This window comes from Mustela nigripes, chromosome 4 (genome assembly GCF_022355385.1).
Source record: "Mustela nigripes isolate SB6536 chromosome 4, MUSNIG.SB6536, whole genome shotgun sequence".
Taxonomy (NCBI): Eukaryota; Metazoa; Chordata; class Mammalia; order Carnivora; family Mustelidae; genus Mustela; species Mustela nigripes.
The window spans coordinates 79,671,440-79,691,581 of record NC_081560.1 but is presented as its reverse complement, the minus strand read 5'-3'; the positions used below and the strand labels follow the sequence as shown (position 1 = coordinate 79,691,581).

At 36.6% G+C, this 20,142-nt stretch overlaps 1 protein-coding gene across 1 annotated transcript in view; it reads right to left on the bottom strand.

Moving 5' to 3' along the window:
- The window catches only part of PCLO (piccolo presynaptic cytomatrix protein), a 408,965-nt gene that overhangs the window by 190,234 nt on the left and 198,589 nt on the right, over positions 1-20,142 (bottom strand). The window contains exons 5-6 of the mRNA XM_059396945.1: positions 15,650-16,360; positions 299-5,381 (exon numbers count right to left, since the gene is read on the bottom strand). Coding sequence (XP_059252928.1) covers positions 299-5,381; positions 15,650-16,360 — 5,794 coding nt within the window. The remainder of the gene's footprint in view (positions 1-298; positions 5,382-15,649; positions 16,361-20,142) is intronic.

The following is a 20,142-nucleotide window of genomic DNA, read 5'->3' as shown; positions in this document are numbered from 1 at the left end:
TCAATCTTGACGAACATAATGAATGGGGCTGCATGCAAATCCACAGGTTAACCTAATTAGATGTGGAATCAAAGCGATGCTGAACATGCAGGCACATGCGGGTGACTTTGGGCAGAACAAATTAAAAAAAAATGAAGGAACAAAAGCACACGTGTACTCTGAAATGTGTTGCCAAAACATCCAAAGAAAGGGAAAAAGTAACAAAATCAGAAAAGGGACTGCATTTTTCATCCTGAAATGAGATGAGGGACACCATAATGACACTTCAAGGAAAGGTCTGCTGCCGTATCATACTGACCTGTAGTAATTCTCCCTGAAGTTAGATCTACTGCTGCATCAGTTCCTCCAGAATAATCAAAAGCATTTTTACTTTTATAGAAAAAATGTCCGGCTTCTGCTAAATTCGTGTCAGACATGGAAGGTTTCATTCCCCCAATCCCCCTATATCCATATGGCCCTGATCGATCATATTGATAGTGGTCATCCCTATAACCAAAACGATCCTCAGGAAGAGTAGTTGGAGGCTGCTGCGCTGTGCAGCTCCTTCCAAAGGGTAACTTATAAACCATGTCGCAGCATACGGCTCTTCTCCCTGCAGTCAGGTCAACAGGCTTTTCGTCATCTTCTATTATTTTGGTCACTGCACCGGAGGTGGATTCATCCATTGTTACAACAGTTCTGTGAGACTTTGTTGTACTGAGGTCTACTACTTCCCCGTCAGTGACCCCCTGGGATGTGATGCCATCAGTCCATCCATTTGTGACACCAACAGGAGGCACAGTCACAGGTTTTGTAATAGCTGATGTCACCGGGTGTGCTGAGGTACCCAAGGATAAGTTTATGGGTGCGTCCTCCCTAACTGCAGGGAAAACCTGGCCACTTGGTATCCTGTAGGGAGGCTCAGCGTGCTTTGATGTAGTAAGCTGGAGTGGTGCTGTTGTTGCATGTGCTGTGCCCATTAGGCTTTCTGCGCCAGTGGTGTAACTTGAACTAGCAGCGCATGTGGCAACAGTCACTGTCTCAGTGACCACGGCCATCGGCCTTACTACCGATGGAGTAGCGCTGAGATTTATAATAGAGGGTTGGACAGCACTCATCTGTCTGCCATAAATGTCACTGGCAGTGATCTGCCTTTTCATATCCATAGTGGAAGCAGAAAGATCCATACACTTTTCAGTCGCTTTCACTTCCACTTTTGGTACCGTACGCAAATCAATGGCATCCCCAACAAGCTGCACCTTTCCATTTTCCTTATGCTGACGCTTCTCTAAATGTAGGTTATCTAGAGCAAGAGGCTCTGGAGGAACGGAGATAGTGACACTGCTGAGACCAACACTAGGGACTGCACTTCTGGCTGCTGAAACCTCAGCCTTAGAAACTTCAGTTGTGAAAAACTGTGTTCCTGAAGTTGGGGCTGCTTGAAATGAAGAGAGCGCTGTGACAGGGAGGGCAGAAAATGTCTCCAGAGTTCCAGAGAGGTATAAGCTCTGTTCTGAAGTACTTGGCATTCCTGCAGTTGTTAAAGGAGGAACTACAGAAAACACTGGTTCGATGGAAATCAGGTCTTTGGGGGGTGATCCCAGGGGCCAACTGGTAATCGCTTGACTAGCTGAAGAATCTGTTGGAGTCCCAGGTTCAGATGGCAATGTGATAACCACGTAGGTTTCCATGAGGGATTTGGAATATCTTGGGGAGGACTTGTTAGAGTGAGGAGAAAGTGGGGAAGTAGGGGAAGGTAATTTATAATCTGCTGAAGTCACCAAATTTAGTGTCATATTTGAGGTTAAAGATAGACCTGTTGGTTTGGGGTGTGTATCTGCTGATTTTTGCGTAGTTACTGGAGGCTGAGGAACTGCTGGTTTCGGGGCAATTGGAGGTTTACTTGGCTCAGGTCTGTGTGTAAATACAAGTCCAGATGGGATGGAAGATGGTTTAGGAGGAACAGGAGGAGGCGCAGTGGTACATATTTTTGTTACAGGTAAGCCACTACTTCTTGGAAGAGCTGTGGCCTCTACTGTAGTAACAGCATCAACTAGAGGTGTAGCCGTAGGAGTTAGAGTCACTGGAGCTGTAACTGTTAGCTTTTTTTTAGGATGAACAGGTGGTTTAGGTGAGGTTGGTGGAGGAAGAGGTGGAGGAGGAGGGGGAGGAGGAGGAGGTGGTGGCGGAGGGGGAGGGGGAGGTGGGGGAGGAGGTTGGGCTGATGCATCCAAAGAAGAACTTCTAAAGAATGGATGAGTTTTCTTTGGAAGAGACGTAACAGAAGGACTGCCAGATGGTAATGGAGATGCAGGTTTTGCTTGATCAAAGACCTGTCCAGACAGAAAGCATGTTGCTAGAACTTGCTCCTCCACGGCACCAGCAGAAGAAGGAGGGTGATCAAACACAGTTTCAGATAAGCCCATTTTTGTTAGTTCAACCTCAGACTTTTCCCTTTTATCTCTGTAAGCTTCTAAAACCTCAAGAATAATTCCATTCCCAGTGTCCCTCTTGTCTTTCTTCCCTGGGTCTTTTTCAGATGTAGATGAGTCAGTGGAAACAGTGTCAGCAATGAGCCCCTCAGGTACAGTTCCTACAGATTCTATGATAGGAGGTTCCATATCAGATAAGGAAATCACAACATGATCCGCACTAGTTCTTCCATCTGGTACGGCAGTCCGATCTAAAGATACACTTATTTCTTCTGGATAGTCTATGATGCTGCCTGGAAAATACGTTGATGAAGAAATCTCAGAATCTTCCAGTTTAGTTACTATGTCCACGGGCTCTGTATAAACTGTGGTTATGCTATCCAGTGTAGTAATGGGTGAGGAGCTATCTGTGGTACAAACTGAAGAAACAGATGACGTGAGAGAGGGTGTGTCAGAGGGTGGGACAGATGTAGCACTTTCTGAAGGCTCAGAGTAGGTCAAAATCAGTGATTCGTGGGCAATTATCTCTTGAATTTCCCTTGTATAATCAGTTACATATTCATCCTCAATTTCTTCTGTTGAGAAATGTTGGGTTATTTTGACATCTGGGATAGAAAGCGTTGCACTGCTGGTGGAATCTGTAAGAGATGCCCCCGAGAGAACACTTGATGTCAAAGATGCATCGGGTACCCTGTCAAAGTCCATGGTAGACTCGGTCATATCGTCCGTGATGGGGGGCTGGGTTGGACTGGATCCAGGTGTTAACTGCATCTGTTGCCTCTTCATGAGTTCTTCATAGGCAGCATCAGCATCTAATAATTTTTTTTCTTCACTGGTAGAAGTTACCATACTACCCAGATCCACTATCTCATGGCTTTCCGGGATGATAAAAGAGCTTGAAACGATGTCTTCTTGAGGCACAACAGAATGTAAGCTTTCTAACTGATAAAACTCTTTCTGGAGGTCTGTTATTTTTTGCATAGGATCTTCATAAATCTGTTCTGGAATTCTTGTTTTTTGATCTTTCCCTCTCTGCTGCATAAATCCATTTTCATCTTCTTGCCTTGTTAGCAGACTGCCATCTACTGAACCATTGTATGTGTCCTCTACTAGAGATTCATAAATATAATCCTCTATTAACATCCCGCCATACAAAGGCTCTTTTTCAAATATTTCATCTCGTTCAGTTGCACCTGGAAAAGCTTTATATTTGTGGGTTTTATGCATCATTTCTTCATACATTTCCTCGGCACTTTTTAATGCCTTTTGGCCACCTTCTTTCTGCATAATAGATTGCTCATCTGTTGGAGAGAACAAAGACACAGCTGTGGGCAATTTATAAACTTTTTGCACTTCTATTATTTTTTCTGGGCTTATTTCAAAACCTTCCGGGTCTGACTCTATGCTAGGTGAGTATTCAGAACAAGAAGATCGATGGAGTTCCTCCATTTCTGCAGCCTGACGTAACTCCTCCGTTGGAGATGCATCTTCAATGGGAGAGAGATTACTGGGTGGTGTCTTTGGTCTTTCCCTCCTTCTCTGTGCTCGAAGTTCATCTTTATCTTTCTTTGATTTCTTACTAGAAGTCTTTCTTTGTTGCTGCTCCAATTCCCGCTGCTTTTCTTGCTCCTTTAATAATTCTTCTTCCTCTCTCAATTCTTCTTCCTCTGAAGAATCTTCAATAGTAGGTAAAAGAGGACCGTGTGACCTGTGCCGAGCTTTACGTTGTTGTTTGCTCTCTCCCTTTTTGTGACTTGGGCTACTGTCACTGTCCTCATCCAGTGACGACACTGATGTAGGGGATGTGCCAGGGGTGAAGCTGGAAGCATGAAGACTAGAAGATCCTTCCCCCCTTGACCTATCTTCTGGAGAGTCTGTCAGGCTTTCCATTTCTAATTCTGGCTCCTCATCAAAATACAAAGTTGTTTTTTTCTGTGAGGACTCTGCAGAGTATTTATCTGCTATTGTGCTGTTAAGTTCAATTGTTTTGAATCGACGTAGCCCTCCTCCTCCAGCAATTACAAGCTCTTCACTCTCCTGACTTTTAGTCTCTCTGTACTTAAGCTCAGGACTTTCATCGAAAGTCTCATCATCTTCATCATGCCATGAATGGCGTCTCCCTGCATCATCATCAAAGCTTGTACTGCTTTTCCGAGTTAGTCGCCTATGTTTCCCTGGTGTCGCCTTCCCTTTCCCTTTTGTTTCTTCCTTCTTCTGGCTCTCAAGGCTGCTACTTATCTCTTTGAGTTGGCTCCTAATGAACTCATCATCTTCAGAACCTGAAGCATCTTCATCGGCACTCATTTCTATGATCTGCTTTCGAATAAAGTCCTCCTCTTCACCAGATCCTTGGCTATCTTCCTGTTTATACTCATCACTGCTCGATGAACCAACACTAGTTCTCCGTTTTCTTTGTGGAAGAGGTGAGTTCTCACTTTCGCTACTGTCTTCAACTGAATCATAAGACTGTCTTCTAGTAGCTGTGTCATCAACAAACTCGGACTTCTCTTCACGGTCCTTTCTGGAAGGACCATCTTGTTGGCTATCTTTTTTTAACATGTCTTTTTCTTCTTGACTCTTTGTGAGCTCCTCTTCTGCAACTGTGGTTTCTAGGGTTTCAGATAAACTCTGAGTTTTTGGTTGGTCCTTGGGCGGCTCACAAGTAACCTCAGGAGGTTGGGTTTTCTTTTCTGTTTTTTCTTCAACAAGTGTACTTGCCTGAGCTTCCAAAATGGATAGGACCGTACTTTCTAACTTAGCCAAATCTGAGGGGCTGGAAGGGCTGCTTTCTTGTGAAAAAGAGTCCTTTTTGAGTCCCTTGAGCAAATCTTTTTCATCACTTGGAATAAGACTTGGAATTTCACCAAGTGAACTTGATATCCCATCAGAAGAATATCCTGTGTCACTCAGACCTTGTGGGCTTTTTGGTTGCTGAGAACTTGAGGTGTCTGATTTGTCATCTTCCTTTTCCTAGCAGGGAGGAAAAGATATAGGAAAACTTAACATGATTAAACTGGTAACATGGCCTCTCTATTACTCCCAAATAACTACTATGAACTGAGGAATAATTATAGGATTTTTTTTTTAACTATATGCCAGTATCTTTTTTTTTTTAATCTTTGGATACAAGAAAGTGAAAGGAGTTGATACATATTGACTATGGTTAGTTTTCATTTAACCTAAGTTTAATTAAATGTCAATTCTCAATGACCTTATTTTTTCCATTAATACTCTCTATGTTTTTACATTTCAATTCCATTTTCTTTCAAACACATCATTATCTTTCTCAGTTCATTTACTTTGGGAAAAAGGTACAAAGTGTCAAATAAAAAGATTAATCTTTTCATTAATATAATCAATACTTTTGAATCATGAAGACAAGAAAAGAAAGAAAAAAAATCAGAGGATGGGCTTTGTACCTTGCTACAAGTTGTAAGAGATGTTGGAAAATTTACTTAACAAAAACATGCAGGTAATATGACCATAATGATATCTGTCTGAGTAACATAAGAGATATTTTTTTTAGAGAGAGATTCAAATAAGACACTACTAAGTGTCTTTTAAGACACTTTAAAAGACATTAAGACACTACATTTCCTTGGAATTGTTGTTAATATTATTATTCTATATCATTTGAAGTGAAGGTTTAGAGACTTTGAAAAGTTTACAATAATTATTATTAGTAATTATCACTAATATTTAATAATATTGAAATACTGAAAAAGTTATGCAGTAATTAGTCTGACTTATGGCTTTTGCTAAAGAGAAATATCTATTATTTTTGTAGCGGTGTTAATCTTATTTATCTTCAGCATCATACTTCAAAGATAGTTAATAAATGTCATTTATAAATGTCTTCTGATTTTGAAAATACTTGGACTTTTACCTTTACACTATGTCAAAGTCAGTTCCTTTTAACTAGTACAATAACAAACTTTTGTAAATAGGACCATGGGCTTTCCAGGGAGCTGAGACACTAAGTAGACAAATCACAGCCTTAATCTGCTGCATTCCTTTGGCTGTGATGAGCCATGTCAGCAATTCGGTTCAAGAATCAGAGAAGCCTTAAATGAAAATGATAAACATAGAGACTTTTTGCATAAGTCCAAATTAAAAATATCTATGAGCAAAATGAAACTCAACTAATCCAGTTGGTTTCCATGCTTAAAGTAGAGTGTTAAAATAACCCCACAGCCCTGTGGAATGAAGAGATCAGAAAACGAGCCCCAGGAGGACATGTTCTGTCTGACCCTGGACTAAGAGGCCATCTCAATTCCACTAAGTCTGTATACTGAACTAACCATCTCAATATTTTCAGTGGGTTTGTATGCATGGGTTCCTCCAACCCATTTGTAGCCCAAATGAACAGATAGAGGTCAGGTTGAACAACAAAAAAACAAACATGCAAAAACCTTCCTTCCTTCTCTCCTCTTTTCTCTCCCCTCCTCCTCCTTTTCCTTTCCCTTCTTCCTTTAGCTATAGAGTTCTCAAATACAGATGCTGTCAGTTTGATATTCATTTTACATTCATGTTCTCACTACCTGTTGTTACTAGGTATGGTTAGAGATGTATCTTGAATGCATTATATGGTAAAATGTTTTGGCCAAATTTACAACATGACACAACTCAAATTTTTAAAAAGTGGTGATATATTATTCATGACTTCATGCAAAAAAATAAAAACCCATATGTACTCTTTGGTTTACCATGAATTAACTTCCATGGGTCATTTCAGATGTCTCCCCAGGAAAAACTTACTTTTCAGCAGCGGTAAGACTTTTAGTAGTAGGGCCGATGAGCACCTGACTAATTTTGGTTCCTTTGTCTTAAGAGATGCACATTAAAGAGGTAAGCACAGAAGAAGCACATTTCTAACAAAATCTTTCTAGATGGTCCAAGTGGACAGATGTTCCTCTCTCCTCACATCCCACACAATGATGAGCACAATTTTTTTGAGTTCAATATGCTTTCTATGTCTTTCCTTATCTTCCTTCCCAACCTTCACTAAATCACAGTAAATACTGTAACCAGAGTGATGGGGCACCTAAGCTCCTTGTGAGGAAAAAAAAATAAAATAAAAAGAAATCAAATTTGTGAAGGTGTCATTTATATTCTTTATTTTGTGTCTGCATAACTTATAAAACAGAACAAGGTAATAAATTATCCATATATATGGAGGAAATGTAACCATTGTTATATATAACAATTGAGTATAATAATAAAAGAAAAGTTATAGTTTCATACAATGAATTCTACAAGGTCTACATTTTACAAAAATAAGAATAGGACCAGACATGCAATGTAAAAAGGAAATCAAGATACATTAGATAGAAGACTAACACACATAAATATCAAAATACCTACAATCCCCTTCTGTGGTCTTTCTCCATAGGATCATGTTTTCTTTCCTTCCTTAGTACCATGTTCTACCCACTTCCCCCTCTTGCCCCTCTCCTGGTCTCTTTCCTCCACATTCCGCAGAGGATTCAATCATTATTTATGCATGATGATGCTGTGATGATTTTTCCCTCTAAATGACTCTTCCTTTCCATATTATGAAGTGGCTAACGGCTGCAAACATTTTCTCTACAGGCTTATGGGTCTAAGATAAAATGTTTGGGGTGGTTAATAAGAAAATCAAGTTAGGTGACCAAAGGGCATTTGTCTAAACTATTTAGAAGAAACAGTTGGTCATGGATTTATTGTGACACAGTAAATTGAAAAAAAGAAAATTCATAATGTCAACTCTTCTCACACTAGCTATTATAGGAGTAAAGTCTCATGAGAGAGGAGAGTGACCTTCTGTTTTTTCATTACACTGTTAGTTATTAACTACCAGATCATATGCTGACCAAGCTCTTTGCCTCTTTAAGGATCCTACATGTTCATTTCTTTACCCTCTGCTGCTAAAATCAAAAAAAAGAAAAAAGTTGCTCTTCATATGCAGAGATAGATATACTGAGACACTCATCTGTCCAAGTATTTATCCCCAGACAAGTTAACTGGGCTATATAGATTTAACACTGCAAACTCGTGATTCATGGATATATATAGATATATAGATATATATTAACAAGGGAATAATTTGATCAAAGTAGATGGTACTGAGAAGATCATAAAACACAGTGTGTAAGTTGGATTTGGTTTTCTCTAATTATTTAATCTTCCAATGGCTGTCTGGAGTACTGTAACTCTAGAGGAATATGAACAAAGGATTTACAAGAGGGAGGTGTAATTTGACTTATTTTCTTCTAAATTTCTAAGTCCCTAGGACTAAAAGATTGAGAGTTTTCTCCTAGTTGCTCCAAAAAAAAATATGGTTATTAAAAAAAAAAGTATGGTTGTATACTTATTTTTGAGAAGAATGTTAAACTATTTATGATAATATATTAAAATATATTAAGATTTACTGAAATGAACAGATTCAAATAGTTCTTTATAAATTACATATATATTATATATAACACATATATGTATATCTATAAATATCACTGAATTTTCTTACGTATGCATTATTTTCTTCATTTGAATGGGTAACCAGAAAATGAAATTAATTATCTATTTCATTTTTTACACGTAATACCATCTAGAATGACCTCTGAAATGATTATTTAAGAGGAAAATTCCATGCATCTACTTTTTACACAAGAATTTTTGTTTGTCACTTGGAGGCAGTGAGTGGGAACAAACATAATTTAAGCATACCTGCATACCTTTTTATTTTTTTAATAGCAATGTCATTTCTCAATTCCCCTGAGGAACACATTTTCTGTGCATTTTTCTGAGTACATTTAGCATTAGAGCCTACTGCACTTACTTTTACTGTTACTGTTATTGCACTTTTCCCATGTATAGAATTACAGTACTTGAGCCTTTCTAGCTGTGTATATGAAACAATTATGCAAAATTTCCAGAGGCTAAGATTCATATATATTTATATATATATTTTTTTTACTTACTAACTAAAAGTAGAGAGTGGAGAATTCCTTTTCCTTCTAATATTTCCCTGCCATTTACTGACCTGGAGACCAGTCAGAGAGAGGCAGTGATGAACTTGACCCATTTGAAACTCTTCGATGGTGGCATGTCCTGAAGCCTTCTCTAGTGATGTAGAAAGTGCCAAGACACACCTGTACTGGCAAACTCAGTTCAGCCCCTTTCATAAATGCAGAGATGTTTAGCTTTTCATACGAAAGACAAATGGAAGTTTACTGAATATTGCCATGTTGTTGGTAAATTTAATACTTACAAAGAAAGGATGCGATATAGCTTAATTTTTCCAAGCCATTTATTTCAATGTGCCAAAGTAAAACAACAAATGAATGATCTTTAATCATTTATACAATGGAAGGGTCAAAATGGATTACTAGCCTGATTGTTCTGAACACTCTAAAAATTAAGTCCATAATGTTCAGTGGGATTGGAGAGAAAAACTGAAAATTCTCACCTACACGGGAATCTTTTTCACAACAGAAAAACTCATTATTTTTCATTCCGATTATGCTGTCATTATATACAATGACTTCTACGTAACTTGATTATTAACGTCTTGGTCATTTTAGGCAAAAATAAAAGCTTATGCTAACGGATGTTCAAATTTTGGTGTTTATCAGGAGAGCTACAGTGTTTCAATGTAATACATCACATGCAGACAAGCAGTATTCTGTTTAAGTATATAGATAACAAGAGAACTCTGTAGCAACATGAAATTTTAAAATAGTAAACAAAAAAGTAAAGAAGACTATCTTTCAAATTAGTTATTATATTTGAGGATGCATTTTAATTTCATTTGACAAACACATTTTGACTGAGAAGAATAAATGGACAGACAAAAAGATATGGTGACAAAAAATGTAAACAATATACTATGAAAATACGAAGGACACAAATGACATGGAATTATAGCAGTAGTTGCTAAGAGAAAAATAGTTATCATAATTATTGGCAGTATGGTACAAGTGTTATAAGACTGATGTGTAGTCTTGAAAAGCCACTCTTTTATAATCAGAACTGGACTATAATCTTGGCTTTGCCAAATTCTTAGCCATATGATCCTGGGTACAGAAATTCAGTTTTCTTCAATTTAAAGAAGATCAATATTTACCTCATCCACTGTTGTGCGGATGAAACAATTGAGAAAAGACTTAACATAGTGCCGAGAATATTCTAAGAGATAAATTAAGAATATTATCTTGATTTCAAACAAAAAACAAACTTAACACCAGTCAACACAGGGAGTTTAACAGCAGAAGTGACAGCCACCGAGGAGAAAAGTGGTCATTTCAGGCTGACGGAAGTGAGCAGCAACAATGTACAGGGACCTGAGTGCAAGTTATACTGGAGCCATATTCCACAGGGCTGAGAAAGCCAAACTAAGTTATGTGGACAGGAGTCTTGGCCATGGGATTCAAAAGCCTAGGTGAGTTTGAAAATGATCTAATGGGCCAGAAGAAGTAGATGTAAAGATTTTTACTATATTTTTAATTCAAAATTACATGCTTCTAATATTTAATAAATGGACTGACACTAATATTCCTTTACTTCTTATATGAGTTGGTTCCAGTTCTATAAGGAATCCTGAGGAAAAACTGGGAGTTACACTCTAAGGAGAAGTTATAGTGAGGTAGTCACTTTATTCATCCATCTTTACACTGAAGTTTCCTATTCAGTTGGGCAGCTCTCGCTCTCTGGCTTTTATTACTTATTAGCAATTATACCTGCTTTCCTGTTACAGGTAAGTGGTAGACAAAAGATTCTTGCAAAACAAAAATCACGTCATAAAGATAATAACATAAGAAATACACAAACACACGACAAACACATTACTAAAGAAGCTGACACTCCTCATATCATTACAAGCTTTTCATCAGCCACATTGCAACATAAAGGCAATGATGACCAAGTTAAACCAGATCTGACAGTTTGCCAAAAACACCTGCCATTATCAGGAAACCTATTGGACATCTGTATTGATGTCCATTATTGCCAATAGCAAACCTTGCCTAAACACAACATGCTTTAGCACCATAGCAAGCGATATGACACCATCACAAACTTCTAAAATTTACTGCAAATTCCAGAACTTCCCCAACTTTCAATAAAATGAAAAATAAACACTTACAATCTTCTTTTGATTTTTCTTATTTGATAATAAAAGACAAAAAAAAAAAAGTCACACGTCATCTGGAGAAACTTTCCATATCCAGCATGGAAAAATGGATGAAGTAATATGTACGAAATGATATGGTGACAAATCAAACTGTATTTCTTTGTCAGCAAATATTGCTGGAAAGAATAAATAAATAACTAGAAGGTCTGGGAGAAATTATAACAAAGTGAGTAGCAAAAGTTTTGATAATAACAGAATCAAAGTGTAGATATTTTTAATATTATCAGTTTAAATACTATTTCTGCTTGAGTAATATTTAAAGTGCTACTCTAAGCCACCAAGTATATTACCTACTGAAGAGTTGGCTTTTTTTGACAATTATTATTTTTAAAAGGGTAAGATTACAGAGATAGCAGTATCTGTGAAGTTAATTTACTATATCTGGTGACAAGTAGGTCAGAATAGGAAAGAATGACTCAGGATTTTGTGGATGTGGTGTTTGTTGTATAGCGATGAACCTTTATATCTTGAAGACTATCTTTAATGACAGGGATAGTGGGGGGCGGGGAGAAAGGTAGATGGGAAAAAATAAACCCTAGTTATCAGCAATATGCTACTTAGTAAGTATTTAGTAAACAATAAACATAAAAATATAGAAATAAAAAAACTCAAACATAAAAATAAAAGAAAAATAAATTCTCTTTAAGAGAATTATCATGTGAAAACAGCCCTCTGAAAAAGAAATTTGGAAATATGTGATTGTGCTATATAAAATGGCATATGTCATTTTTAAAAACTGTCATATCTGCTCCCTTAACAAATTTTAAAAAGAGTATTATAATCTGCTTCTAAGCCTTCCAGATGCGGAACTCCAGCGGGCTTTAAAGGAATTTGTGTGTATGTATATGTATATATATATACATATACACACACACACACATATACACACATACACACACACATATCTATGTAAATATGTATATATTAAATTCCTCATTTTCTGACAGATAGCAAGAACAAATTATTGGTATCAGGGAAGATTAACATTTGTTTGTGGACTTTTCATAATTAAAAAAATTATTTTCAGGGGCACCTGGGTGGCTCAGTGGGTTAAAGCCTCTGTGGGATCGAGTCCCGCATTGGGCTCTCTGCCCAGCAGGGAGCCTACTTCCTTCTCTCTCTCTCTCTGCCTGCCTCTCTACCTACTTGTGATCTCTGTCTGTCAAATAAATAAATAAAATCTTTAAAAAAAATTTATTTTCAGTTTCAAACTAAAACACGTAGCAAGATTTGGCAAGTACAAACTCTGATCCAGTCCTTCTAATTCTGATATATTCTTATAGGTTATCATTCTTGTTATGGATGGTCATTAAAACTAAACATCAAAATACCAAAATTAGCTTAACTTAAAAGATGAAATTCAAATAGCTCCATCATAAAACTTTAGACCAAGATTTTTTAAAATGTTAAAGTACAATCAATGCTTTCTCTAAAATACTATTATTAATCATATTTTAATGTGATTAAGGTGATCAAGTGTATCTATATTAGATAAACTAACAATAATTTTAGCTTATTTCACTGATTTATATTATGTTTTTGTGAATGTTTTCTATTGTTAATAATATATTAGTAAATCAGTGTATACATTTGATTCAGAAATAAGTACACACATACCAAGGTAGTAAAATAAAAGAAAAAGTAGTGAGAAAAGGATGTGATAAAAAGATAGTGATGAAGGTGTAAAATAAAATTAAAAGTACATTAACAAAAAATTTGGCTATTTCTTATTTAGATTCTTTAACAAGCAATGGGAAATCATTAGCAATATCTGAGTGACAGAGTTAAATTATGTGAAATTTGGAAAATAATTCTCTAAACTCTAGAAGACAAACTGAGGGTCATTGGAGGGTAAGTGGGTAGGGGATGGGGTAACTAGGTGATGACTATTAAGGAGGGCATGTGATGGAAGGAGCACTGGGTGCTATACAAAACTAATGAATTATTGAACACTACACTAAAACTAATGATGTACTGTATGTTGACTAACTGAATTTAAATAAATGAATAAATAATAAATATTCATAGATATTCTTTTGTAATAAAAATGTTATTTTTATTAAAAATGAAAAAGTAAAATGAACATTTGTCATCTTCTGTTGAGGTCACTGTAACAAAATAAAACTGCCACGCATAAGTAAACAAAAAAAAAGGTCTGACAACCATATATATGGAAGTAGGGAGAAAGAGCAGGGAGCAGGCACGGTGACATAATTAGAATCCTCGAATCATTAGTGACAGGTCATGAAGGCCATCATTAGGAGCATCTTCAGGAATAGGCATCAACAGACAGGAATGTGAGAAATTGGATGCAGAGAGCAAAGAGTGGGAAGGTAAGAAGAAATCTGAGAGTACTCAAAAGGGTAGTGACTGGGAGGTTAGAGATGAATGAATGATATTGTCATTACCAGAAACAGAAAGTCAGAAGAAACTGCTTCTATAGAGAGTGGATGAGATTCAAACAAATGATTTCTGGTTTACAGTAAGGCTTTGAAGCAGAAGTCATACTGGGTATTTGAAAACACAAATCTGATACTCAAAAGAGGGCCAGGACGGTTGCAGGTAGACTTAAGAATTGCTCATGTGGCTCCCCTAAGAACAAAGAAGACAAAACTCAAACCAAAGCAAAACACAAAGAAAACCTAATCACGTAGAGATTAGGAAAGAAAGCGATACACAAAGTCAGAGTACAACTCATAAAGCATGAGCAGAAAGACAAAAAGAGAACCAAAAGGGAAGGGTCACAAAAGCCAGGGGCACTTCACAGAGAAACAGCCAAAGGCACCAGGTTTTGCCAAGCGGTTAGCTAGAAGAAGCAACGGGTGGTGGTCATGTTACTAGATCCAGCCATTGGAATAAAGAATATACAGGCACCAGCTCTGACTCTGATATACTCATACAAGTAATGAAGGTAGACCAGGATTTACTTAACGAGTGATACAACATGTATCAAAGATGGGTTAGTAACCATGTGTGAAAACTGAAAACACCAAAAAAATGTACTATAGATTCTTATTAAAGTTCTAATATTAACTTTTAATATTGATAAGTCATTTTTTTCCCTTCAAGTCACTGCTGTTATTTGTGAGGTAAAATCATTCAACCAGATATGATGTAAGATCTCATGTAGTTCTAAAACAGAGTTCTTCTAAAAATGACATTATTGCTTGTACAGATAGAGGTTAAAATGGATACTCTGAAAAGCTTCCTCTAAAGAAAGAGAACATATATTATTTCAGATGATGCCTGGATTATAAATAATCCTTCAATAATAAACACATTAAACAAACTCCAAATAGAGTGTGTTATATTAAAATCATGTTAAATACCAAAATTTACTTTTGTCCTGAATTTTAGCCACGCATTTTTTTTTTTTTTTTGGGCAATTGCAGTTTAATCATTTTATGGCTAGTGGCTCCTTAAAAGGCTTTCAAGCAGAAAGAAACATGTTGACTTGCTTAATGCAGGTGACTAAGTGAATAGAAACTTATATAAAGTCACATTTTTTTTATAGAATTTTTTTTTAAGATTTTTAATTTATTTGTTTGACAGAGAGAGATCACAAGTAGTCAGAGAGGCAGGCAGAGAGGGAGAGGGAAGCAAGGCTCCCTGGCGAGCAGAGAGCCCGATGCGGGGTTTGATCTCAGGACCCTGGAATCATGATCTGAGCTAAAAGCAAGGCAGATGCTTAACCCACTGAGCCACAGAGGTGCCCCAAGACACATATTATTTTATATTAAAGGTGGATACTGATTTTATGTTCATAGAGGAGAGGAGAAGAAGAAACTTATTTAAGAAACTCTTCTTATCACTCTCCAGAATTCCAGTAAATTACCAGATATGCATAAAAGCAAGGAAAATAAATTTGATACCTATGCTTTATTTACATTAGATCAAGCTGTCAGAAGGCCCGAGTTGTTCATTTCAGCAACTGTTACACATTTCCAAAAGTGTCTTCAATCCAAGGCTTGCACTTACATAATTACCATTAAGCACGCTCTGTACTTAGGTAAAAATTCACAAATTTCATATATATAAGATGGTGCAAAGACAGGAAAATGTAACTTACTGTTTTTTCTTTCCCAGGTTCCACCCGATCAGGCTTTGCTGTGCCTGCTGCCTGTGGTTGTTCTTTCATTGTTTGAGTTGCCTCATCGTCTTCCTTGGGCAAACTTGGAGGCGGGCCACAGGGTTTATCTTCCATTTTGGTCTGTGGTGGCGTCTCCTGTACTACCTGTGGAGTCACTATGCCTTCTGGCTTTTCTTCAGTGGTTGGTACTTGAGTTTTAAATAAGTCTTGTTTCTGTTCCTCCTCTAGAGCTGATGGTTTTGTTACTGGAGGTAACTTTTTGTCTTCAGGTGCTGGCTTTTTTTCTTCAGAGGTTGGTTTCTTTTCTTCAGGAGGAGGCTTTTTTTCTTCTGGGAGTGACTTTTTGTCCTCAGAGGGTGGCTTTTCTTCTTGAGGGGCTGAAGTTTTATCTTTCTCTAGTTGACTCTCTTGTTTGTGATCTGTGGTCACCTTTGGGAGAATCTTTTCAACTGATGGTATTTCTTTTACTTTTTCTGGAAGTATTTGCTCAGCTTCTGTTTTTACTTCTTGTTCCTTCTTTTTCATTTTTGCTTGGGGAGGCATTGTTGTTTTCTGAGATGGTTGTTCTGGAGGGACGGGCGTAGGAGAGGCTTTTGGTCCTGAAGGTGTAGATGGCATTTTGCCCATATCTCCGAGCTGTCCTGATATTGCTCTCTGGGTTTGGCAATTTAAACAAAGCCATTCTTGAATCTGCAAAGAAAACAGCAATGAACAGATTAACTATATTATAATGGATCTGTTTTGATGCCCATATTAAGTTAACAGCTGGTGATTTCTAGTTGCTCTTTTGTATAGGGAGAAGGTAAGTCCTTTTTTCCCATATCAATTAAATAGTGGCTTCTAAGGAAAAAGACTATTTATAATCTAAAAATATGAGGAATCCCTAGAGATTGGCAATTCACTCTCCTCACCATAAGGAAGAAAAAAAAAAATATAGCATTAAAGATGGAGCTGGGATTGGGGGGAGGGTATGTGGAGTCAGGGGAATATTCACTTTTTTTGGTGAAGAATCTGCATTTGTTCCAAACAGAATATTTTGGAGCGTGGGGGTTTCAAATTGGTATTTCAAATATTTACACAAAAGTATTAAATTTTGTCGTCATTTTCTAGTAACTACAATTAAGCAAAAGTTCTTTTAGGATTTAGCGTATAATCTCCTATCTCTTGATGTGGGTCAAATGTAATTCGATCTACCAGAGTAGAACTTCACAAAGTACATAAAAAGTTTTTAAGAATAATTCGTACATAATTCTCTATCTCCTTTAGGGCTAAAAAAATAATTTCATTCTTAATAATGTTCAAATTTCTCATGCAACTGAGCAAGACACAATAATTGGCTCAAAGTGTTTAATATCTTTCCCCCAGAGTTTTTTGAATCTCTGACTAAAATAGTTCCTTGCATTTCTGCTACTCAGTATAATCTGTGGGCCATTTGCACCAACAGCCTGAGGTGGTCATAAGACATGCAAATTCCCGGGGAATTCCTAAAACTGTTTTAGCAGGATCCTGGGGGTTGGAGAAGGAGTAAATAAACTGGTTAATTCTTGGTTGATTCTTTTATAAGTTAAATTCTGAACACAAATCTCTCATAACACATACAAATGATGGCATGGAAGACTGATTATGTTAGACTAATAATATTGCAGAATTCTTCCCTTATTGATGTATGCTATGTTTTTCCTACCTTATAAATATTATAATGTAAGAGCTAAAGGCTATACATGTAGCTTCTAATTGTTACATTTAACAAATACCTATTCTGTAAAGTCCAAGGTTGGAAGAGCATAGAAATAGTATTATATTCATATGTTGCACTGTTTTCTGAGTTCAGTTTCACAAGCTGCTTTCCATACTGGATCACTCTTTCTAGTTACAGGACTGAAAACCATTCATTGTTCTAGAATATTATTAGGGATCTAAGTTTTATTTCTTATTTCAGCTTCTAATTTCATTAAAGATATTTAAAAAATGTTGCTTAATAATAATGACTTAGGAGCACCCGGGTGGCTCAGTCAATTAAGCATCTGCCTTCGGCTCAGGTCATGATCCCAGGTCCTGGGATGAGCAGGGAGTCTGCTCATTGCTATCCATCTGCACCTTCCCCCCAACCTCCACTCGTGTTCTTTCTCTCCCTCTCACTCAAATAAATATTATCTTTAAAAAAATAATAATGATGACTGTTTTATAACCTGTAAGCTATTACAATTCTTATTTGCTTATCTAAAAAGTTAGGACAGAAGTCCATTATTTAATTTTTGTAAAATGTGGTCTATAGAAGTATGCGTTACAGGTTCATTTGCTCTTCTGTGTACAATCATACAATACCAATTCTCTTTGTAATTTCAGGTCTCAGCAACTCTCAAGTGAATGGTGGCTTCTTTCTATCAGAACTTTATAGAAAAGTCTTAGGAAAGAAACTGGTTTTGATTCCTTGTGTCAAATAGGAAAAAGTTCTCTCCAACTCTTCTGCCCAATAGTCCCCAGAGGGGGCACTTCCAGAGTCCTACAGAAAATCAACCTTTACCTGTGTTGTGGTTTTAAAAACCATGACTCAGTTGAGCCACATCGAAGGATATTTTCATCCAGAACCTGCCATCTTTTAAAAACAAAAGCGGATGCAAAAGCAGCATCATTGCTGTTTTGTCACACAAATTCTAAAAACCAAAAGCAGGTGTGCGTTAAGCATTCCTGGCAAGCCAGGTCCTAAAGTAAAGAAGTTAGGGAGTGTTTTATATACCAGGAACACTGGTATCATTACACTGCAAATTTTTATCAAAATAATAGTGTGATCCTTTTATCTGAGTCTTCGGAACAAAGTTATCATCTCATAATCTTACAAGTAATAGCATATGATACCACAGTGGTACACAGCTCTTGTTAAAATGAAAACGTGTTGAGAAAATAAACAAAGTGACTATTTCAAAGTAATATACTCATTATTTTCATATATTTAAAACTTAGGTAAGAGGATACAAGGTATCCTCTATGTAACCTACAGTGTCAAAAAATACTTCATTTTTCCTAATTTAAAGTAATGTTTGATAAAACTACAAGCAGTGATAACCACACTAGTATGGTCTGCAAGGCAAAAGGAAGACAATGTCAATCTAGAAGAAAAAGGATCTTATCCTGAGAGCATCACTGGCTAGATCAAACTTGGTGTTTTCCTTAAATTTCCATCCCTATACAGTTAAACTTGATATTTTTATACTTGGTCTCTCAGTTGCATGACTGATTTGCATTTGAAATAAGATTATTAAGACAAGTCTAATTCTTTTGACTTTACACTTTGATTAACTGTCACCAAAATTCATTTGGGGGCACCTGGGTGGCTCAGTGGTATAAGCCTCTGCCTTCGACTCAGGTCATAATAAGTCTTTTAAAAAAAATAAATTAAAATAAAAAAACTAAAATTTAAAATAATTTAAAATTTTAATTTAAATAATTAAAAAATAAAATAAAAATTAAAAAATAAAATAAAAGTTTAAAAAATTCATTTGGAAACAGAATTTGCTAAATTTACATGTCAAATAATAACAACATAATTCACTTATGTATCTACTCTGTATATATTTATTTTAGTTATATCTATGGAGTACATATACCATTGAGCAAGGATATGTGTAAGGTTTATTTCATGATGGAACTTGCATGAAAGTAGGAGGACTAAGATACGGGTTAAAATAAATATATAGTAAAAATATATTTACATATAAGGGAAATGGAAAGGATATAATAGTTTCAATGGGCTTGTCTGATGAATTTGTTTAGAACATATGGAATTTGATAATTCATGAATCCCAAAGGAGAATTTTTTCAGCAGACAATTAGAAATGCTGAATTGGAAGACTCATATGTGTGTCTCTTCTTTCTGCAGCTCTAGAACCAAAATTAGAATGCCAACAAATTCAGCAAGCAGAGGAAGTTATAATATCAATAAGGAATTAAAAAGGGGAGGAAAACAGTTAACAAAATCAAAAGACAACTGACAGAATGGGAGAAGATATTTGCAAACGACATATCAGATAAAGGACTAGTGTCCAGAATCTATAAAGAACTTAGCAAACTCAACACCCAAAGAACAAATAATCCAATCAAGAAATGGGCAGAGGACATGAACAGACATTTCTGCAAAGAAGACATCCAGATGGCCAAAGGACACATGAAAAAGTGCTCCATATCACTCGGCATCAGGGAAATACAAATCAAAACCACAATCAAATATCACCTCACACCAGTCAGAATGGCTAAAATAAACAAGTCAGGAAATGACAGATGCTGGCGAGGATGCAGAGAAAGGGGAACCTTCCTACACTGTTGGTGTGAATGCAAGCTGGTGCAACCACTGTGGAAAACAGCATGGAGGTTCCTCAAATGTTGAAAATAGAACTGCCCTATGACCCAGCAATTGCACTACTGGGTATTTACCCTAAAGATACAAACGTAGTGATCCAAAGGGGCACATGCACCCG